This window comes from Artemia franciscana, chromosome 2 (genome assembly GCF_032884065.1).
Source record: "Artemia franciscana chromosome 2, ASM3288406v1, whole genome shotgun sequence".
Lineage (NCBI taxonomy): Eukaryota > Metazoa > Arthropoda > Branchiopoda > Anostraca > Artemiidae > Artemia > Artemia franciscana.
This window is the reverse complement of record NC_088864.1, coordinates 27,009,887-27,034,441: the sequence shown is the minus strand read 5'-3', so window position 1 is coordinate 27,034,441 and position 24,555 is coordinate 27,009,887. Positions and strand designations below refer to the sequence as shown.

Sequence of the window (24,555 nt, the reverse complement as noted above, 5' to 3'; positions counted from 1 at the left end):
GAAAAGACGAATACCCTTTTGAGGATTTATGTGAAATGAAAAATAATGCGAAACCCTAAAATAGCTTGCTTCCATATGCCTCCATTGGACTTCACGTGACCACCGCGGTCAGAAAAGTATAGCTTCTAACCATTACTAGATTGAAAAGCCCATCTCGCATTGAGATTTGATTGACAAATTATATTATTTGAATAATCTTTAAAACTAGGTATAACCAAATGCAATGACTAAACCAGCCGGACTCTAGCGTGCACCATAGAGGCTTTAGTCTTCCACTTAAGGATGAGTCAAGTTTATCTTTTCTAGCTTGGCGATGTCTTGTGAATCATACCGCAATTTGACAGACCTTACAAATAAACTATGGTAACGGTGTGTAGGGTCTTATCTGCTGGAGAAGGCTCTTTGGACAGCAAGGAAGAGCTTGGGTCTCACTGGAAGGAAAGAACTCTGAGGATATAATTATTTTTGACAGATCTTGAGTCATATTAGAGTGAGATTAACATGGGTTTTTGATTGAACCAGGTATTTTTAGAGGAAGATAAAATTTTAGGTCAGATTCGCTGAAATTCAGTTAGAATAAATATGAATGCCCAAAATTTGGAAAAAGGGAGAGTGATGGTTTCTTATATTTCTTTTAAGAAGACGCTGGGCAAAGTAGTAAAAAGTAAACACCACAAAGAGTGTGCAGTTGGAGGTAAACACCTGAGGAACTCGCTTAGAACTGGGGTAAAATAAAAAATAGGGCGTAAATAGGTTGTCTGAGGGTGGATGAATATTTTCTAAAGGACTGAGTGAAAATAATTGATCAGGGGATTATACAGTAGCAGCTTTTATGAAAAGGTAGGGAAGTATAATGGAAAATGCTCACAGGCAACACTGTCAAAACACAGGGAAGAAACAAAAGAAGAACAAAAAAAATGATGAAAACTTTCAACCAGTGAAAATCAACGAAAAAAAACAACTACAGATGATAAGTAGACAATTGATAATAAGTAGAGCCTGAGTCAAATGAAAAAAAAGACCGGTGAATAATGATGTGAGCACTAAAAGAAGAACCGAAGCTTGAAATAAGACGAAAACAACAAAAAACAAAATGAATAAAATTCCAAATAACAAGAAAAGCAAAAAGTATACCAAATTATAAAAAAAAAGAAAACTAGCCAGTATGGGACAAGCCAATTTCCAGTTAAAGCTCAAATCTTTTTGAAATCATGGTTTTAATTTAAATATCTCCTCCTGCTAAGAGCTAAAAGGAATTATAATCCAGTATGGTTCGTAATCTGTAAAAGGCAGCTCTAACCTCGGAACCCATTTTGACTGCATAAAGTCAATAAAAATCTTTTATCTTCTAAAGAAGATAAAAACTGGTCAAAAAAAGGGGAGTGGGACGAAAATAAGTGAATAAACAAAAAAAGTTCTATATCGCGAATGAGACTCAGTATAAAAAGAAGGTTTTTTTCTGCAATGTACCTAGCTAAGATAATCTATACGAAGTCCCTGGCACTTCTTACCGTTGGCATCCTTCTGAAAGTATTCTTTTTAGTTTCGTTTTTTCTATTGATGTGGATGACCATATTGGAAATGGTGTCCTTATGAGTTACAAGTGTGCATCATCGGGCTCAAGAGCTCAAAATAATTATTTTTTTTTTACGGCTAGAATAAGCATACGTTGCTCTTTGTACATGGAATCCGTTTAGGCCTCAAGTACTGATATCGACAATGTATATGGCAAATATATGTAAATAAACGTATTCAAACAAAGGAAAACAAAAGAAAGCCACAGACTGTCTTCTATGCAATGTGTGAAACATTTAATGACAAATAAAAGCTCCATTTGAAACAAAAGTTGTTTTTCACACGTGAGCTTCTTGCAGGATAAATGTCTTCTCTGAAGAAGAGATTCTTACTGCATATTCCAATTTTAATGCCACTCTTTGATTATGGAGATGCTCTACCATCTGCTTCAACAGGAATCTTAGATAGTATTTGAAACAAGCATATCCATGACTATTTTCAATCACAGGAATAAACTTCAAAAAAGTAAAAATCGAATGAAGAGTACTTGATAAAGAGAAATGCTTTCCGTCACTGTAACATGGCAAGATCAGCATAATAAACATGTTTCTTTTTGATTGACTGTTTATACTCGTGAAAGCCAAATATTAAGGAAATTAAGGATGAGGATGAAAGATCGAAGACTAGAGGGAGCCGAAGTATTTCATCAAGGACATATTAAATGAATTAATATCAACTGTGATGCCATTCTCATCAAGACCTTTAAAACTGAAATCCTGCTTGGCTACATTTTTGGTTTTTGAACATTGCGCTACACATTTTCCAACATAGTTTTGGTTGAAAAAGTCATTGGCAATGTTTCATTACAGTTTTTTGCTAGCTTGCAGAGCTGCTAGCAATATTATCAGGTCTAAATATTGTGTTTTTCCTTCTCATTCTGGGGGGGGGGGCTCACTCCTTTCTAAGTTTAATTTCTTTCTTTGGATATATTTATGATTTTACTTTCTCTTTTCCTCTTTTGATCTATTTTTATTTTATTTGTTGTTCAACTTCGAGACCCCCCTTTGTACTAGAGATAGGGGGCCTCTGGACCTCCTGGCCGTACCCTTGGTTAATATAACTTCTTTGTGCTAATATGTCAATGCTTTTTCCTTTCATCTTGTTCCATTTATCTTTCTTTCTACTCCTCTTTCCCGTTTTTACTTACGTACTCATCTCAGAGGGAGGGGGGAGGGATAAAGGATCAATCTTGCCAAGTTTTGCCTAAGTCAACTTCTTCTTGAAGCTGCACCTACAGCTTTTCTACTTTCATTTCCCTTTCTCCTTCTTTGTATCATTTTCATCCTATTCCTATCAGGGGTTCGGGGTAGTCCAGGGCTCCCTTGCCAAATCCTGCTGAATATAATTTCTTTGTGTATCCCTACTGAATCTTAATTATTTGTACAAGTGGAATCCAACCCTCCACTTACCACTATCTATTTTCCTTCCTGAAAGATTAGAACTATTTTTTGCACAAATTGATGGAAAATATATTTATATAGAATAACCGGTGCATCTTGATAACTCCAGAGCTTTCAAACTACCCTTCTAAATGTCTTTGAACCTTTTCGAATGAGCCCAACATCCCTCAAGCTGTAATGAAACTTGTCATTGTTTTCCATTTCTGCAGTTGCCTATTGCACCGGTAACCTTGCAGTATCACCAATGGTTACCAATACAGAGAGGGCCAAGAAGTATTTGCCTTTCCAAGATTCTATGAAAGGTGATAAGAAAAGCATCCCCTCTCCTATAAGAAATGCTATAAGAATGAATGTGGTAATTGAAGAGACATTAGCCTGATTTCTTAAAAAATCAAATTACTTAGTGTGATGATACTTTTTGGACTTGGGATGCTGCAGATAAAGTTTTAAGAGAAGATCAATGTGGTCTTAGAAAGGGGAGAGGATGCGTTGACCAAGTTTTCCTTCTTAGGTTAATAATTAGGAACTACCTGAGCCATAATACCTTTTAGCCCTGAGCTTTATAGATAAGGAGCAAGCGTTTTATTCAGCCGATAAAAAAACTTTAGCGAAGGTCCTATCGTTGTATGGCTTACCAGATGGTGGATGCACTAAAGATGTTAAAAGTAGAATAGCCATGGCCCAGGATATTTTTTTCACATTTTAAAAGAGTTTCGAAGAGTAGGAAGGTTATCGAACCGAGAATACTATATTGGAAGCTACAGTGATGACAATGGTCAAGTATGGTTCTGAGACGTGGGCGTTCCGAAAGACGGAGGATCTATTCGATTTTTTCCAGAGGATTTGTCTACGGATTGTTTTGGGCACCGGTCTGACTGACCGTATTTCAAACATTAAGTTGGCTGAAAAATGTGGTTCTATCCCACTTTCTAGGGCTATAATTAGGGCCGTTCCTAGGATTAGTGGCACCCGGGGCAACATTAATTACGATGGCCCTCTTCCGGCTCAAACATAAATAAAAAAGCCCCAGCCACAGCGTCCCCCAGCCATGACGCAGCCTTCTTCAGTTGCCCCTCCCCTTGAAAGGCTATCACTCTAATGAGGGAGAGGTTGAGGTGGCAAGATGACGTTCGTCAGATGAAAGATGACAGATTGTTAAATGTCGTCTTCTTCGGCCAACCATCTAAAGCCAACAAAAAGCTGGTCGTCCCCTTACTGGGCGGGAGGAAGTCGCAAGGAAAGATTCCAGGGAATTTAGAAGTTCTTGGAAGGGTGTAAAGAGAACATTTTAAAATAGACTGGGATGGAACTGGGGTATAAAAGCTACGGTGACCTCAAGCTGTTTGGTGATGCAGTAGGTAGTTATTGGTCTCTCCATGAAAAATGACCCTTTTTGGTATTTTCATTAAAAAAGCCAAATTATCCCCCTAGATTTTGAAAAAATAGGTTTTGCCCCCCTCAACATTTCCGTGAATTGGCATCACTGCCCACAGGTGTTATTACAGAGTTTCTGATTTTTAGAAGTCATTCTTCTTGCAACAGAGCCTTGAATTTCTGTTTACTTTCTCTTGTTCTCTATCAGCAGCTCTGCTCATACTGTTTCAGACAAAATGTAGTAAGCAGGGGCGTTAATTGTTTGTGTGTATTTGGAGGGCATTTGACCCCAAAAATGTTTTTATTGAAAAATATTCTTCCCCCTTGGACTTGGAAAATGTGTTCCGCCCCCTATGTTTTCGTGAATTCGTGCGACTGATAACAAGTACCTAGTAAAGGAAAAATATTTTCTGATCTTGAAGTGACAGTCTCTAATCCAGCCTTGGGCATAACTAGTTGATGGGGAGGACAGTACCTCTTAGAAAACTAGTTCCTCCTCTAGAAAAATCTGCAAATGTGAATGTAACACTAAGTTTCGTTAGAGGATGATATTCAGTGAGACTAATTCACGATAATGTTTGGGGGGAGGGAGGGCAATATATATTTCTCAAGGTCTAGGGGAGAGGCATTTTTTTGTGTTTTTTCCAATGAAAATACTAAAAAGAGTATTTTTCTACGAAATTACCAAAAAAGGAATTTTTAAAATCTAGAGGAAGAGGAGCAAATGCCTTCTCACTAATGGGTGCCGCTGACGGTAACCCACTTCCACTACCTGGCTGGTTGTTGCCCTAGGAATATTACTACCTGTGCCTATGCATTCAAGATCCTTCTTAGCCATTAAACAGTCGAAATATCTGTGTTTTTACATATTTTTTCTATTTCAGTTGGTGGATTTAAACCTGAATATTCCCCCTCCCCCAGATACGGATTTATAGAATCTTCTCAAAAACCAATTAATGTAAATTATGACGAATCCTCCTTGTAATCTCTTTTTTTGTATTAAAGTGAGTCTTTGGCTTTAATATATGGCCTCAATTAATGTAATATTAAAATATTATCTTGCACAATCATACACAACGCAAATTATATTGAGTACCGCCGCTGGCTGTAGAAGGCGGGGCTACACTAAAAGCACCGAGGCTCTAAACATTTATGATTTTAAATTTAGTAACTTGAATAGATTCGAGGACGTTCATCTTGTTCAGATAGAAACTTGGGAACAAAGGGAAACTTGAAAAGGATACTGACCATCCAGAGTTTTGTAGAAATACAAGTGAAGAGAGTTGAAGATAAAGGTTTCAATCATTGTTTAAAAAATTTGCCATCATTCCGCTGCCAGAGAATTTTAGTGAGGCCAAAAGTGCCTCAATTCCAGGCCAAGAATTTGAAATCCATGCCACCATGGGGCAATCCATTGAGAATAGGCCTACAGAGTTTCGTTTGGACGTAAGTACACAGATTCGCACTTATTTCTTCAAACAGTAGTACAATAGGCCAAGGACTGATCTGACCTCATCAGTCCTAGGCTTACCATTCTATTCAGATAGCCTAGGGGAAGTAATATGCCTACCGTTCAAGTCCCCTATCAGAGTTCTTTCTTTACAAAATAATCGATGCTGTTGCCATTGCTCCCCACAAGCCCTAGAAAAGGTATTAGCTTGTACAATTTTTACTGAATTGTTGGGCATTTACTTTGCTTAGTATTTGTTTATGAGGGCCAACTTTTTATCAGAAATAAACATAATACATAACCCAGAGACAAAGTCACACAATCAGCAAACTTGTAGTCTGTAGCCCAGGGCTATATCTGGCCTTATTAAGGAGGGAGGGGGGAGATGTTGCAGCGATCATCATAGACTATTTGGAAGGGACATTGAATGAAGAATCTAATAGTAGCCTATTTAATTTTTATTTTTTTGATGTTTATCAAATAAGTAACCATGACCATCTAGCCTAGACCCTAAGTAGACTTGTCTAACCTGTAACCTCGCTTTGGTTTGGATTGTAGTAACTAGGCCTATGTTTATTCACTAAGATGCTTGGCTAGATAGACAGCTTTCTGCTAGGCTAAGTCGAGCCAAGATTTCAGGAATGAATCCAGACAGTCATGCCAATTGGGAGAGGGGCATTTGCCCTGCTTAGACTCTTCCCCCCCCTACATTCTGAAGAATATTTTCGTAAAATTCTAGTTCATTGACTTCTTGCTATCTCAGAAAGGATTTAGGTTAGGAAAATGAAACTTTCAGGGATGAATCTACAGACTAAAGTATGTCCCGGGAAAGTATTTTGAAGCAACTACCTCCACTCCTTCTCCCTCTAAAGGGCCCTGACCTTTGATGACCTTTAAAAGTATGTGTGTTATAAAAGTGAAATCTTGCAAAATAGATCTTCTGCTTAATTGAAGTACAACAAAATTGTTTTCAGCTTCATAACTGTGCTCAATTCCATTTTATAAGGTTTTGAAGATATGCAAATACATTTCCTAAATTTTGAAAAAAAAACATTTGCATGGCTCAAATAAGAGGAATTGCATTTTCAGAACTAAAGGCAGAGAAAAAGCAACTAGTAACTGAAAATTAAGGCAAAATGTTGTTTTGTCAAAATTTCAATAGGTATAGACCTGTCATGTAGGCAAATTTAAGGTCCCTCTAGTGGGAGAAGGAGTGGAGGTGGGTACTTTAAAATGCCTTCCCGGGACATACTTTAGCCTGTATACCCATCCCCGAAAGTTTCATTTTCCTAACCTAAACCCTTTCCGAGATAGCAAGAAGTCAATTAACTAGAATTTTACCCTTTCCCCCTACTTCAAGCTTTGATAAGGTGGTTTCTGGGACATGAGCTGGATACTAAGTTACAATTTTGTAATTTTTTATTCTAACTTAAACATAACGGTTTTTCTTTATTGGAAAAAAGGGGCTTGCTAATTCATAAAACACTAACAAAGTTTTATACAGAAGGGGTGTATTTCTCTTCACTCAATCGGGCAAATGACTATCCAGAGTCACTAGCAAGTTCTCCATTGATACACTGCTTCATGTAAATTAATAAAACAAAACTTTTCTAAAGAATGTTTTCATAGAAAAGTAAAGAGCCATATTGAAACTTAAAATTAGCAGAAATAAAGTAGACTAATAATTTAAATTTAAGACAGAAAGAAGCAATTATAGGAATGACTACTGAAACCACTAGAAATTAAAGTGAAGAATCAAGTCCAACTTAGAACAAATATAAATTACAACAAATATTAGTAAGGTTACCGCCCTCCTAAAGGCCAGAGCCTCTTGGCCCAGGAATGTTTGGAATGTTTGAGCCAATTGGACATCCAAAATCAAGCATACCCCCTTTTATATGCTACGAGCTCTATCTGTAAGCAACTGTCAATTTTCATAATTTATGGCCCTTGTTTCAGGGGCGGAAGGGGGGAGGGTTACGCAGAGCCAGGTGGTCAGGACACTAGGATTTTTGATTTCCATTTGAATGAGCCTTCTCCAAAATTTCTACGATCAACCATCTGGATGAAGTGGACAGAAAGAAAATACTTGGGAAGCGCTTGTCTCTTTCAACGTTAGAGTGTTGTCTCTGACAAAATTCTATCATGGTTTGACTATTTCTTTTGGAAATAAATTCTAATATGGGAATTTAAAACATAACTGCATATTTTTTATTACGCAATACTATGGAAAAAGGAAGTATAAGTTGCCCAATAAAGGGTTTATTAGAGATCTACAAGCTCATCTCAGATTCATCCAATTTCCATTATGGACTGCTATCGATTTTGTCTCTTTACTTTATAATATATTTATATTCTTCATCTTTGTTTGTTTCTAGTTTAGTAATAATAGAAAAACGCGTCTGAGTAAGGATAGTAATATAAAATTTCTTTTTTTTTCGTGGCAAGATTTGATCAGTTCGATTATCCCGTGTTATCCCATGTGCAGCTTAAGCTCCTTTTTTAAATGAATCTGAAGCTAAGCATTAAAATGAACGGCTTCTCAGTAGTATTAAAAAGCACGAAATAAGTGTACATGCTTCACAACACTTGCCATATTTTCACAGTTTCCCTCATGATGTTCATGAGGGTTTTTGTGATTTTAAGAGACTTATTTGTGAAACTTTTGTACAGCTATCTTATTTTGTTGAAATGAAACACTTGATCATTGAACAACAATATATTTCTTTATAAAATTGTGCTGAAGCAGAGGAACAAATAAACACATTATAGCCTTAAAAAATTCATTTGCCATAGAAAGTGAAGAGAAAGTACCCTGTTTCCCAAATTGAGGCTATCTATTAGTAATCCATGTTTGAAGTTTTGTTCCATACCTATTTGGCTTTTTTAGGGCCATAATTCCATTTCCTGTTACAAATTGGGCGAAAATATTACTTTCCTTCGAAATGATCGCTTTTGTTACTTAAAAGACTGCTAGAACTAAACATATTTCTTCGAAATCATGGCATTTGTAACATTTTTTTAGAAGGGGTTTAAGATACAAGACCCCGATGGATCGGCTGCAGTTACGACGTGTTGCATATACAGGTATAATTTTAATTGAGTTCTGATCGTTCCTATGAATGGTTTACTCCTCGCTTTATTTTTATGAAAGCAAGGCAGAAATCATTATAAGAACTAGAGAGAAGGTAGAAAACCTGGAACATTTTTGTTTCTCACCTTAAACTATTTTAGATACTAGTTTTGGTGAAATTTCGGTGTAGCTCAATTATATTGGCAGAAAATGTATGAATCCATGTCAGGCATACATGCAGGACAGGATATTTTGGCATGAACCCCCCACGGTTTTTTTTCTGAAGAGGGGAGAAACTGTATGAAAACACTAATGTTGCCTGTTCTCAAGAAAAACAAAATATCTTCTGTAGGTCATTTTATATGCCTGATTGGTTCTCTTCCAAATCTCTGAAATGATCGGAGAGATTAAAATTCTAAAGGTTAGACATTAAATGTATCAACTCGACTTAACTTGGCAGAAAGGTCTATAAAAGAACGTTCGATAAAGTAACAATCAAAGTATTAAATGCTTTGAAATGACAAGTATGAATACCTTTTTTGTTATATAAAAAACTTTGTCAAAGCTAGTTATAACTGTCATCAAATTAAAGACAAAGAATATAGGAAATGACGGTGCCATTCCGATTCTCTTTGCCCTATCTAGCAACTATCGACTTCGAAAGCTAAAAGAAAATCGGTTCGATAAAAGTATGTGAAGAAAGAAAAAAAAAACAATTTAGTATTAATGGACGGATGGTAGCTTTCATTACTTTATGGATTGTCCAAAATTAAGAATAACGAATTAAAATTTACCTGATTTCACACAAGTATGTGAAATCCCTTGGAAATACTGTTGGATCAAGTTAGAACTCTCATCTGAACTCGAATAAAAATATTACATGTCGTTTACAGGGTACAACTGTGTTTACATACGTCTCTTTATTTTTTTTTTTGCTCCTAGCCATTTGTAGGAACCGGTTTATCGTAGAAAAGTTTTTTGAGGGATGTATTTATTACCGAAAACCAAAGGGCATACCACACACCTTTACCAAAAATATTTATTTTTGCCTTGAAAAGTCTCTTAGGGTGCCTTTATTTCTTGGTCACATTTGATGAGGCTCATTTGATATGAGATTGGAGATACCCAATGAAAAACAAATATTGCCCATTGCTCAAGGACGACCCTGGCATAATTTTATATACTATGTGCCTTCATTAATTTTTAAATTTGCCGATCGAAATTTATGTTTGCGCTTAGACGTTTTATTGAGTTATGAAAGTTTTAAGTGTAAAAACTGTAAAAAAGGGAAATAAAAAGACAACACTGTCGTCACATAAATAATAAATGTTTTTTCAGGAATTCGCAAATGGCACTGCAGAGATCCCATATAGCCTCTATGTCTAGCCTAGGATTACGAAAGACATTATGAATTTTTTATTTTATTTTCAGCGTGTAAAGCTTCAAAAAGGGTATTAAACGTAAAAATGAGTATTAACAGAAAACAAGAAACATCTCATCTTGGATTTGCTTTATATTATGCATGTTGACACAAACAAGACAAATGTTGCAAAAACGAAACTATTCGCAGCGCCAAGTGTGTGCGCCCACGATTCTTTCTTTTTTTTTTTTTATTACAAAAAATGCAATTCCATGGTAGTCATCATGTATGTATAACCTTGACGCTAGTAAGCTACGCTCTTCGGCTCTTGTATTCCTTTGTTAGAAACATCGAGAAAAACCTTTGTGTGCATAGCTTGTTGCTAAGCGGAATATAAGTTGTTTACTCGATTCTGTGATTGCACCTGGTGAGAGCATCGCATGATTTCGCCGGATTTTTACTATAGTTTCCATTTCAGAAGCTTTTGTATTGCATTACATTTTTGCTTAGTTAAGAGAAGCTCATGATTAAACTACATCTTGTTCAGCCACGGATTGGTTGTATTGTTGTTTTTTTTCTACTATTGGTGGTATGCATAGCTGTGTAAATGAGGGTAGGGAGGAATGACTTATATGAGGAACTCGCTGTACAGCGGGTACATGAAGCTATCCGAGGCTACCGAACGGGTCTTTTTCATTTTTGCAGTCGATAGGTGTCCGATCCTCACATAAGAGAACACGGTATGTTGTTTTCGTTCTTATGTCTGTCATCCGACAGGCTCTGCTGCTAGCTTTGTATAGAACCGAACTGCAAAGTGAAGACAAGTATCGGGGCTGTGTGTGTTAGAGGGTTGTTCAAAATGAATTATTATCTGGAAAATTTAGATTTTCTCGTGCTTTGCTGCCCAAAAAAAAAACGACAACATGTTGTAATTAAATTCGGGAAAGGGAAGTTCATCATTTGAACCTTTCTTTAAATCTAAATTTTCAAAATTTTTTAAATCTAAATTTCCCAGATAACAATTCATTTTGAACAACCTCTAACATATATATATATATATATATATATATATATATATATATATATATATATATATATATATATATATATATATATATATATATATATATATATATATATATATATATATATATATATATATATATATATATATATATATATATATATATATATATATATATATATATATATACAAAGGTAAATTTTTCGCAGTTCATATAATTGACTTACCAATAAAGTGAACAAACCAATCGATGCCTATATTTGTATATGTATAACTCAGAAATCACAATCATTCAAAAATTTATTGAGGCCGAGTTTTTCAGAAGAAAAATATATCTTGGACAAAAATGCAATAAGCTAAGATGTCTTGTTAAAATAATTCTAAGATTTGAAGGATCAATTGAATTTATTAATTACTTTTTTCAGTAAAACTTGAGAAGATACTTGTCTCCACATTTAATAACAGCTCAGGATTCAATTACACAATTATTTAAAGTGAATTTTAGAAGATCGTTTTATACGGTGTGCCACTGTTTGCTTTCAAGATTTATGATGGTTGTTAGCAGATGTTCAATGCCAGTTAAATTTGACCGACTAAGCTAGAACACAACACAATGCGCAACTATTGCGCAGCTAGTTGATGCACATGTCGGATGGATTTCTTTAGCAAATATTAGCGACTATCACTGGGTGAAAGAGGAAATTATTGATTCCTGATTTTGGGATGAAAAGTGGCTGGACGGTTGTGGGCCTCTTGTACCGATCAATTATGTTTGAAATATGACGTGGTATATGAACTTTAGGGAGGGGCTAATGTGATCTTTGGAAAGGTGCTTGGGGACTGAGCTGGCACAGCGAAAGCCTGAATAGGTTTTACAAGGGCCCAAATACATACAAACATTTATATAAATATATGTATATACTTCAGTTAATATTTTGGAATCTCCTCTGACTCCAAAGTAATAAGTCCCGGGTCCTCCTTAAAAAGAAAGCAAAACTTGTCTCCTATGGTGGGAAATGTCGCTTTTTCAGTTTGTCCTAATTTAAGACGCCATGTGCTAGCTACTACTATTTTCTACCTAACCTACACTATAGTAACTTCTGCAAACATACTTATTCTTCTGTACTTACAGGGAGTCCACTAAGTCTGGAAACTTACAAATTTTAATATTTTATTTAACGACTTTGTATATAGGAGCTTGAAACTTCTTTAGTAGGGTTCTCTGGTACTTTGAATATGATGGCGTGATTTTCATTAAGATTCCTTGGATTTTAGGGGGTGTTTTTCCCTATTTCGAAAATCAGGCAAATTTTCTCAAGCTGGTAACTTTTGATGGGTATCACTAAACTTGACGAATCTTATTTATTTGGAATCAGCATAATAACTGATTCTTTTGATGTATGTACTGACATTAAAACGCCGTTATTTAGAGTTTTGGTAAATTTTTAAAATGAATGTATCCAGACTTTGTGGACACCCTGTAGTATGTTTGAATTTTGAAAGGTATTTGTTGATGAACCTCTAGGGCCCTCGCTCTTTTTATTTATAAAACTAAGCTCCGTATTAAAAAAAAAACAAAAAAACAGGTATTTACAATTTAAAATAGACGGTCATAATCAATTTGGGACGCAGGTAGAATTCAAAAAGGGGAAGAATCCGTATCTTCTACCACATTTATGACACACTCTTCCATTATCTTGGATTTAGAAGTCTTGTTTCCAAGTAAAAACTATTCTATATTGATGAAATCATGTGTTTTTCTACGGCTTGGAAATGAATCAACTCTTGGGACTTCTAAATAGGCATATGCTTTGAAAAGGGGAAAAAGGCTGTTACTAAGAGTACAAACATCGTCCTAAGGTGATGATCCTGAACCTATTTTGTCAGCTAAAGCAAGAAAGAAAGACTGTTCCAGGAGCCTTCTTTATTTATTGTCATGGGTCTGTGGAGCTACGTATTGATTTGACATCCTTCTCCTTTTCAGGCTCAACAGGGATTGGTGAAATATGAAATGACTAATTCGTCATTATTATGCCTTATATTTTATAATTGATTTTTTTCTTAGAATAAGTAGGCGTAAAATAGTTTTTTTTTGGGGGGAGGGGTGGAGGGGGGGATTAAAAATACATTTTTTTAAATTCGCTAAATAGAAAATTAAAGGCATGACGCGAAACTCAATCTGCTGTAATAGTAGTATTTTCCTTTCGTGCCTGCGTCAAGATTTCGTTTGTTCAGTCCAAAGATTTAAAAAGAATCGTATTTTAAACCAGACATAAAAATTGACTGCATATTAACGTGAATTCCTAATAACTTCATGGGAGTATGACAATCATTTATAAAGGAGATTATCCTGTCCCGGGCCAGCACGTTAACAGGGGTGGATCTAGAGCAAAATCATGGGAGGCCCAATGTGACAAGGGTGCCAATGAGCAAAATCTCGGGGAGGAGCATTGTGGAAACGGTGCCAACAATTGACCCAAGTTGACAAATTTATTCTAGCAAAGATTAAAAGTCAGGATAAGAGGGCGCCAGAAAAAAATCTTAGGCCCCATATGGACCCGCCAGTGCACGTTAACATGTATGATTGAGGACAGGCACGTAAATAGTTCCTTAGACCACGCTGCCTTTCTATCTTATCAATGAAATGACATTTTAAGATAAGGGGTAAAACTTGTTAACACGGTTTTACCTGTTAATTCCATGTTTTTATTTTATTTAGTCAGGCAGGTGCGCTACTTATTATCCTGGTGTTTCTTGGGAGAGGGGGTCGCAAATTTTGCCCTCCATTAATGGACATTCTTATTTGTCTTTTTTATGTGATAATTTGGTTTAGTTGTTCAAATGAAAAATAATAAATTTCCTTGTTTTCTTACTTAGGAAGCATCCATTTTCAATGGAGACTCGTTGACGGACGACCGTATCCACAAAACTATGGGCCTTCATCCTGGATTTTCGAAACTTACCTCGAAGATGGAAGACTTCCTTATGGGCGCCAGTGGACCTCTTCATAAAGCTACGCGTCATTATATAGCCATAATGGTACGTTGTAATTTTTTTGTTTGCTCGAGATTAAGAATAGTCTCTTTAATCTCCTTTGTCTCAAGGAGCTGCGTAATGTCCTTCCAAATGTACACCACTTTTTTGTCTCCTAACCCTTCCTGGTCGGTGCCATGAGTGCCCCATCTTTCTCTGTTGATGCCCCGCGAATCGGAATACGTTTCTGTCGTCAATATTATGATTATTATTGTTATTTTTTTGTTTTGCCTAATTTTTATATCGCTAGCCGTGCCTTCAATCCTTCCATATACACAGAACACTTGTTGTAGGTAACCCCTCGCTTTGTCCGCTAGGTCTCCGACGAAGTTTAGTATTCGTTACTATGCCATGTATGTCAGTTCTTTGTTTCGGCACGTTTTTAAACCGTTAAATGTATTAATAACTCCACCAAGAAAATATTGAGTTCAAGCTTTATATATGGTGAGAAGAGTGTAGATTTCCTGTGGTATTCATTATTCGTTGCAGGAGGAATCCTGGTTAGCTGAAGACTTTGCACTTGTGTCTTATAGCCACCACCCTCAGGTTCTGTTGAGAAGTGAAGTTTGGTTAATGCCAATGAAAATAAAACAAAATATGATGAAAATATAATACTATACCAGCACAACTATGAAAACTGCAACAAATAATTATGGGAGGGGGGAGCCCAGACCACACTACATTAAATACGTAACCTAAACCAACCTAACACCACACTCGAGAAGTCAAATTAGGTTAATCATAATGAAACATTCCAAAATATGATGAAAATATAATAGTTTAGTTACAAAATTATGGAACTACAACAAAGAATTGTGTAAAGGGGGCCGCCCAGGCCGCATTATCTAGCCTAATAAAAATACCAACTAAATATTTAATTAAAAGGTACTTGTGTACTATTCAGAACACACTCAATAAGTGAAGTTAGGTTCTTTCATGAAGGTACATTTTATGAGAAAAACCGGTTTCATAACCACAAAGACAAAACTCAATTTAGTGAGTTTTGCATAGTGATGCATAGTGATAAAAGATAGTTTCTGAACAAGGATTTTGAAATGAGGATTTGGGATTTGCCAAAGACTGAAAAAGAGGCAATTATATTTTTCCAGGATAAGGGGTTGTTGCCCACAACAAAACAGTACGTCAATGGACAGAACATGATTTTATCAAACAGTTCGTGGTAACGAACTGTAGTAAGGAGCGATCCGGCTCAATAGTAACCAAAACTCTAAAAAATTGGATTTTGATATCAATAGCTACATCAAAGGAATCGCATTTTAATACTGATTTTAAATATATAAGTTTCATCAAGTTTAGTCTTATCCATCAAAAGTTACGAGCCTGAGAAAATTTGCCTTATTTAGGAAAATAGGGGGAAACACCCCCTAAAAGTCGTAGGATCTTAACGAAAATGACACCATCAGATTCAGCGTATCAGAGAACCCTACTGTAGAAGTTTCAAGCTCCTATCTACAAAAATGTGGAATTTTGCATTTTTTGCCAGAAGAGAAATCACGGGTGCGTGTTTATTTGTTTGTTTTTTTTTTTTTTTTTTTTTTTTTTCCTCAGGGGTCATCGTATCGACCAATGGTCCTAGAATGTCGCAAGAGGGCTCATTCTAACGGAAATGAAAAGTTCTAGTGCCCTTTTTAAGTGACCAAAAAAATTGGAGGGCATCTAGGCCCCCTCCCACGCTCATTTTTTTCCCAAAGTCAACGGATCAAAATTTTGAGATAGCCATTTTGTTCAGCATAGCCGAAAATCATAATAACTATGTATTTGGGGATGACTTACTCCCCCACAGTTCCTGGGGGAGGGGCTGCAAGTTACAAACTTCAACCAGTGTTTACATATAATAATGGTTATTGGGAAGTGTACAGACGTTTTCAGGGGGATTTTTTTTGGTTTTGGGGGTAGGGTTGAGGGAGGGGGCTATGTGGGAGGATCTTTCCTTGGAGAAATATGCCATGGGGGAAAAAATTCAATGAAAAGGGCGCAGGACGAATCTGGTCACGTTAGAAAAAAACGTCAAATTCAGAGCTTAATATACAATGCTGGGCGTTCGGAGCCTCTCTGTTATGGAGTATAATTTTAAAATAACACAACTATACGAGCGATAAAACATATATACCACAACCATAACTCAACTAACGAAAGAACTGCTAAGAGATAACACAACTATAAAGCGAAAACAGGTGAAAACTAACGGGAAAATAAACGAACTAAGAGGTGGAAGGGGCCCAGAGAAAAAATTAATCCTTTTTCAATTTTGAGCCTAACTTCCGCAAAGGAGTAATAACGTCAGAAGCCCCGAAATACCGAATTATTTTCTTTTCAAACAGTTCGTGGTAAAGAACTGTAGTAAGGGGCGACCCGGCTCAATAGTAAACGGAACTCTAAAAAACGGAACTCTAAATTTTGATGCTAAAAGATAAATCAAAAGAATCGAATTTTCACGCTGATTCTAAATATATAAGTTTCAATTAATTTAGTCTTTGTCATCAAAAGTTACGAGCCTGAGAAAATTTGCCCTATTTTGGAAAAAAGGGGGAACGAAAATCACACTATCGCATTCGGCATATCAGAGAACTCTATAGCAAAAATTTCAAGCTCATATCTAAAAAAATGTGGAATTTCATATTTTTTGCCAGAAGACAAATCACGGGTGCGTGTTTATTTCTTTGTTTGTTGTTTTTTTTTTCTTTTCCCCAGGGGTCATCGTATCGACCAGGTGGTCTTAGAGTGTCGCAAGAGGGCTCATTCTTACGGAAATGAAAAGTTCTAGTACCCTTTTTAAGTGATAAAAAAATTGGAGGGCAAATAGGCCCCCTCCCACGCTATTTTTTTTCCAAAAGTCAACAGATTAAAATTTTAAGATAGCCATTTTGTTCCGCATAGTCGAAAACCATAATAACTATGTCTTTGGGAATGACTTACTCCCCCACAATTCCTGGGGGAGGGGCTGCAAGTTACAAACTTTGATCAGTGTTTACATATAGCAATGGTTATTGGGAAGTGTACAGACGTTTTCATTGGGATTTTTTGGTTTGGGGGGTGGGGTTGATGGGAGAGGGCTTTGTGGGAGGATCTTTCCTTTGAGGAATATGTCATGGGGGAAGAAAAATTCAATGAAAAGGGCGCAGGATTTTCTAGCATTACTATAAAAAAAAACAATGAAAAAATAAACATGAAAACGTTTTTTCAAATGAAAGTAAGGAATAGCATTGAAATTTAAAACGAACAGAGATTATTACGCATATGAGGGGTTCTAAAAATACTTTTGCATAAAGAGCGAAATATTTAGGAGGAGATAAATTCCTCGCTCTTTATGCTAAAATATTTTTAGTAATTTCAACTATTTATTCTACGGCCTTTTTGATTCAGGGGTCATTCTTAAAGAATTGGGACAAAACTTACGATTTAGTGTAAAGAGCGAGGTATTAACGAGGGTACAAACCCCCTCGTACACATAATAAAAATATAAGAATATAAAAGTTTGTTACGTAAGTTAATTCTTAAGTTATGTATATTTTTTACTAATAAAAACGTTCGTTGAAAATTAAAAGTTCTAGTAGCCTTTTTAAGTAACCGAAAAATTGGAGGGCAGCTAGGCCTCCTTCCCCACCCCTTATTTCTCAAAATCGTCTGATCAAAACTAAGAGAAAGCCATTTAGCCAAAAAAAAAATTAATATACTAATTTCATTTCAACAATTTATGTGCGGAGAGCCAAAATCAAACATGCATTAATTCAAAAACGTTCAGAAATTAAATAAAAAAAAAACTAGTTTTTAACTGAAAGTAAGGAGCGACATTAAAACTTAAAACGAACAGAAATTACTCCGTATATGAAATGGGTTGTCCCCTCCGCAGTCCCTCGCTCTTTACGCTAAAGTTTGACTCTTTGCCACAATTCTACTTTTTAAAACAATTAAAAACTTTAGCGTAAAGAGCGTGGGACTGCGGAGGGGACAACCCATTTCATATACGGAGTAATTTCTGTTCGTTTTAAGTTTTAATGTCGCTCCTTACTTTCAGTTAAAAAACTAGTTTTTTTTTATTTAATACGCTTACAAGAAGGAACATTTTTATTCCTTCTACTCCTATATTTAACCTAGCATGAACTACAAAAATAATATTGTCAACTGGGTTTTGAATAATACACAAGTACCAATTAAAATATAGCTACAATGTAGTATCCCCCCCAGCCGAAGCTAATTGTCTGGTATAAAGAAAATGACAACCGGTTATTGTCCCATGTTCGCGATATAAATACTCGAGTGAGACGGCTATAAGACACAAGTACCGAAGGCTGTATTTATTATCCTAGATGCTAATCATTGAGATAATAGATACTGTTTCCAAAGCTTGCTAATAAAATTAACATCTAAATGCATTTTGACGCTCCCATAATTATCGAACGGTTCCAAGGAAAAAATGTATTTTCATATCTGGGTGATTAATTCATCATTCTGAAAATACTACCTTAAGTGGTTATTTTATATAGTTTTGGCAATGATCATGCCCTCAGAAATTGATTTTGTTATTCCATCGTATTCTTACGCACCATCAAGATACTAATTAAATAAATAAGGAATATTATGGTTTCTACCATATGTTTCTTAATGAGCTTAAGTTATAACTCATCCTGTTTCTGTTTCAATGAAATTGCCCCCCCCCCTCAAACGAAAAAACTATGGAGTTCGTGTGAGCTTTGATTTTTGCATGTAAATAAAGTTCGTTGTTAAAACACCATAATTAATGATTGTGTTCTAGTGGGTGGATTTTTTTTTGTAAATCTTTTTGTGCTGTAAATCCTTTTCCAGTTGATAGGGAAAAGATAAGTTCATTTTCAGACAAATGGATTAGTTCTCTAGTTTCAAAAAAAAACTTGTTGATGTGTCTCTACTCATGTTGCATCGCATATATTTTTGTTCTAACGGTAATTTTAGTTTTGGGTTAAATATTTTTTTTTGCAATTTTTAATGGCTCTCAACGTGTTGTTTGTTTTATTTTTACCTGGTTGATATTCCAAAAAGTGAAATAATCTTGTGTGGAAGCGTTCTTATTTCACTTTTCAAATAAAAACATCTTGAAGGTTGCCAATCTATCAGTACCCTATGCACTGTAAATGACGCTTTTCTGAGTAACCTTTCGAAAAATGCTGAATAAAAAGGGTTATTCGTCATTGGCGATATCATATAATTATGTGTTCAGCAGGAAGGAACGGGTTAGTTAGAATATTTTGTTGCTAGGTCGGGTTTCGACATGGTTTTTGTCCGGTGTTTCCTGTCAGTGTTGTTGTAATTAATTGCGGTACCATTTCCCCGCTTCCAAAAGACAAATGGATTGATATTACTACTACTAATACTAAGAATTGTCATTACAGGGGAAATATGACGATGATGTTTAATCCGCTTAGGTTATTTAGGTTGTAGCCTACCCCACTTCGCGAATATTTTAGGAAGAGTCTATTGAGTCTTTTCTAGAGCTAGCACACAGTGGGTTTTCTAGACGAAATCAGTTTTTCAAAAGACAAAACTATTATTTTTTACCCTGGCAAATGCTCAGAAATTTATCCGGAGGGGGGATCTGAAAAACCTAAAAATGGATTAGTTACTTGTAAGAAAAGGGACATCGACAATTTCTTTAGATCTTTGAGGCGGGTAAAACACCTCGTTTTTATTGAATTCAGTATTCCAGGATTTTTGCTTCCAAATCACAAAAAATACAATGTCCTTCACTGAATATATGTCCGATGAATTTTGTTCCTTCGCATGTAACTGATCTATATTAATTTAGTTATTTCATCCTATACATGCGATGCTACTTCCGTCAAAGAAGAGTCATCCAATCACTATGGGATTATCTCTAATTGTAACCTCGAAAATTCTAAAACAGAAAGAAAAACTGTCAAATAAGATTTTCCCCTATTAACAAACAATGTGAAAGTAGGTCGTGTGAGGTTTTCTGGAATGAAGTATTGTTTTTTTTTTCTTAAGTTGCATTACATATTCAGCTGTAGTTTCATATTGTACCCCTCCCACTCCCTCGAAAAAGATCTACAGGCCTCCACAGTAATTTATTTAAGGGGTAGGGGTCTAGTTAAAAAAATGCGAATAATTCAAAGAACTAAGAAGAATGGGAAAGACAAGGTGTCTCGGAGGGAGGGGGTCTATCAGCTTGGTTTAGCCATGAGATAATTTCTTTTCATACTGCCCTCCTGAATTTGAGATTGGCACCGAGTCCTTTTGATTATCTTGCTCTCGCAATGAATTAAACAGAACAAAAAACGAATATGTATTGCGCAACACGAGACACCATTAACCAGGAAGATTAGATAATTTGATGTATCGAAAACAAAGAAGTACTTCACGGAATAACAACCCGTCAAGTTGTGGTTTACCACATGTTATTCCAAAATTGGCAAGTTCTAGCAGGCTTTACAAGTTTTAATGCTGTAAATAGCTGATCTTATTGAACTCTGAGCTTTTCTTGGAGGAATATATCTGGCTGTCTAACAGCAAAACACCACCCTTCGATGCAAAAGGGGTGTGTAGATATGGGAATTTCACATCTCCACCGCTTAATCTTGTTTTCTCTACATTTATTGTAATGTTCTTTACTTATTCGAATATGCAATGTAAATAGTTATAAATGGCTAAGGAAATCGAGGAGTTCATTCCATATAAGTCATTTGCAATGGATGTGACAACTCGTACAACATTAAAATCTCTGAGAAACTTTGGGATACCCGCCTAAACAGTCAGTGAGATCATCTTAGGCCATTTGAGGTGGCTTGAAAAAAATAAATACGTTTGAAAAGTGATACAGGTGTCATAGTGACAACCCTGACCCATTTCTTTCAAAGGAAATTGAAATTTCACTTCTTATTACTATTCAACAACTCTTGTATTTAAATTTGAAAAGTCTGATGAAATAGGAGTTTTGTTTGCATCAACCTTAAAAAATAAAGCGTATGTGATAGAAATCACATTGTCATTCGCAATGGGAGCGAAAACATTAGGTGATCCTTAAGGGTAAATACTTAATTATGTTTGATGACAGGTACAGTTTGATATCTATCAAAGCTTGAGTTCCGTCCTGGAAATGTTCATGTGCTCTAAATTAACCTTGTAATTATGTGTACATCTGCATCGTAGGTGCTGGGTTTTGTACCTATCATTTTGCTATTGTTTGCACGACTAAAGGGCATGTTGCTAAGCTGGATTAGGAGAATTATGACATCTCAAGTGAGCGTTTAGGCTGATGAAAAATTAAAAACCTGATTACAAATCCATGAAAACATGTTTCTTGGAATTGTTTAATGTGAATTTGGGAATCTCCCATGAATATGGAACCCCTGCATTTATATGTTAAAATACAGATATATATCCAAATATATAAGGTTAATTCTAATGAAATATATCTGTGTGATGAAAATGAAATTTTTTAGTAACAAAATTATGGAAACTGCGACAGAGGACTATAGAAATCAGGCCCCCCAGAATGCATTATATTGAATGGTTTCTAACCTAACCAAAATACGAATTAAAATATTTAATTAAAAAAATACCTAAATTGCAGTGTATATACTACTCTCTCACGCTAAGCTGATTATCGCCGACTACAAATACAGAAAGAAACCCTTTCTGTCAGACCAAGAACTTGACTGTGGTAGGTATAAGAGATAAGTACCGGACATTTTACTATATAACCTAAAAAAGCAGCGCTTGTCCGTAAGGGAACTAGAGGAAAAGTTAGTATGAAAAAAAAAACAACAACTTTGCCACTCACACCAACAATACCACCACAATAATTAATAAATATATTAAAACACGTGATTTTCTTCCACTGGAAACTATATATCATCATAATTGCGCATAAAAACACGTGAATAAATATAAAATCAAAGTTCATATTGTACAAAACAGATCCTTAATAGCTTTTCTAGATAAATGGGGATCACCAATAGCCTTACACCACCTTTTTTGCTCGGAAAATTGACATCCTATTGCATATATTTTTCCCTCGGAAAATTGACATCCTATTGCATATATATTCAACATGCGTTACAAATTCTGTAAGGATCAATAATACCACAATTTTATCCCTGTAAAATGGTGCCTTTCTTGATTTTTGTTGTTGCTGTGCTTGCAAATTCTAAGATTGTAGATATTCTTCTGACACTTTTTCATATAATTCTTCGAACAACAACTTGGTATTTTCTGAAAGTTTTGCAACTAAAAGCCTGTTCTATTAAGAAATTCTCATTCCAATTCGTTTCTTACTTTCTATATTTTATTAGGAGGGATTATAACTTTGGTTGATTAAAAAGGAATAGGAAAACTTCTCTTGTTAAGGAATGATTCCTTCACCGTCCAACGACGTTAGATAAAATTTACAACTGTCGCAAGCTCTTTGCATTTCTTAATTTGATTTGACAAGGAATTAAAGTGGATAGTAACACAGGAAACTCCCCAAACTTTTAAATTGATCAAATGGCGTTACTTTTTAGCTGATTTGTGGCGTTTTTTAGCAGGTATGCTAGAACATTTTAGAGACTGTCCTTTCCCAAGCTAAAAAAAAAAAAAAAAACAGTTCGAAACGGAGTATCTATATCTCCGGCACAAAACAAGAGAAACTATTGGTTTTTCTAAGATTCCTGGAAAAATAAGTATCGACTTTTAGTTTCCTATCGTTTATTTCCATCTTTATCCAAGCTCTACAAGATATGGCAAGACCCCCCCCCCCTCAATTGTAAATAGTTAAAAAAAACGTTCATAGTGGACAAGATAGGGAATCCCTCTTAGTAAAAACCATAAACTTTGCCTATTCCTACTTAGTTCGCTGAATTTTACGTCGTTCCTCACCAAGACATGAAAAGTGAGGGGTGAACTGAAGTGGGTCTATTCAGCAGTTCGTGGAAACGAACTGCATGGAGCGACTCGGCTCAGTAGTAACTGAATCTCTTAAAAGCGAAATTTTGATGACAATAGACACGGTACATCAACAGTATTGGCCTTTTTTATGCTGATTTCAAAAATACAAAGTCCATTACCTTTAATGTTACCAATCAAAAACTACAATTCTGGGAAAATTTGCCTGATTTTCCAAAAAAGGGGGAAACATCCCCGAAGCTTCAAGTTCTATTAATGAAAATCTTGCCACAAGATTCAGTATATCAGAGAACTTTACTATAGTGGTTTCAAGCTCTTTTTTTAGGGGGGGGGGGGTTGACCGTATTGAACCAGAGACCCGAGAAGATCGGGAGAGGATTCTTTAATCGGAAATCAAAAGCTCTAGTGCCCTGTTTAAGTGACACAAAAGTTTGGAGGACAACTGGCCCACCTCCCACGTCCCTATTCAAACGTCCCACGTCCGATCAAATTTTTGAGATGACCATTTCATTCAGCATAGTTGAAAGGTCTAATAACTATGCTTTTCAGAATGACATGACCCACCATGGTCCCTTGGGAAAAGGACTGTAAGTTACGTGATATTATTAGATTTCTTTAAAAATCCATCTCATTTAAATTCAAGGGACATTGTGTTTGAGCAGTCTTTCTTAAATAATTGTGACCAAAAGTCAAACTTTAGCATAAAGAACGAGGTTCCCTCACATATAGAATAATTTCTGTTCGGCTTAAGTTCTAATTTTGCTCCTTACTTTCAGTTGAAAAACTTCTTTTTTCAAATTTAACCTTAATGAAACAGGCTCTAAGTGTCTAGATATCTTAATAAAAATGCCCATCATTTTCTTGCAAAATATATGCTCTTAACCTGTTGATAATTAAGGTTTGTTAATCTCTTGGCAATACGTCGAAAATTTCAATGGTCAGTCATCAAAATTCAGTTTGGTTCCAACAATCGCTATTACGTGTTATGTTCAAAAAATGGCAGAATTTGGCACATATAGGGATAATGCAGGGAAATCCCCTTGAGAAATTGGTCCTTCCCGTGGAAGCTTTAAAGGTTGTCCTATAATATAGTTTAATATAAAAGAAAACGCAAAAAAAGGGGGAAAGCGTCATGTTTAACTGACCGAGGTCACACAAACGTGAGAAACGGGATTAACGTCCCACATTTTTCCAGTTCGTGAAAAAAGTAAGCCTACGTTTTAAGTCAGAATACGCTGGGACGAGCGAAATGGTTAATCCCCAAGTCGGGGGAACAGAAAATTTAATTCCGTTACATTTTTTTTTCAATTCATGCCTAAATTTTTGGTGAAAAATCTAATTTATAAACAATTCAATATTTCCGTAAGC

At 35.7% G+C, this 24,555-nt stretch overlaps 1 protein-coding gene across 1 annotated transcript in view; it reads left to right on the top strand.

Moving 5' to 3' along the window:
* Window positions 1-5,515: 5,515 nt before the first annotated feature.
* Window positions 5,516-24,555, top strand: part of LOC136039421 (sestrin-2-like) — a 75,581-nt gene continuing 56,541 nt past the window's right edge. Inside the window, exons 1-2 of the mRNA XM_065723158.1 lie at window positions 5,516-5,795; window positions 14,134-14,295. Of these exons, the coding sequence (XP_065579230.1) occupies window positions 5,751-5,795; window positions 14,134-14,295 (207 nt within the window). The 5' untranslated portion in view covers window positions 5,516-5,750. The remainder of the gene's footprint in view (window positions 5,796-14,133; window positions 14,296-24,555) is intronic.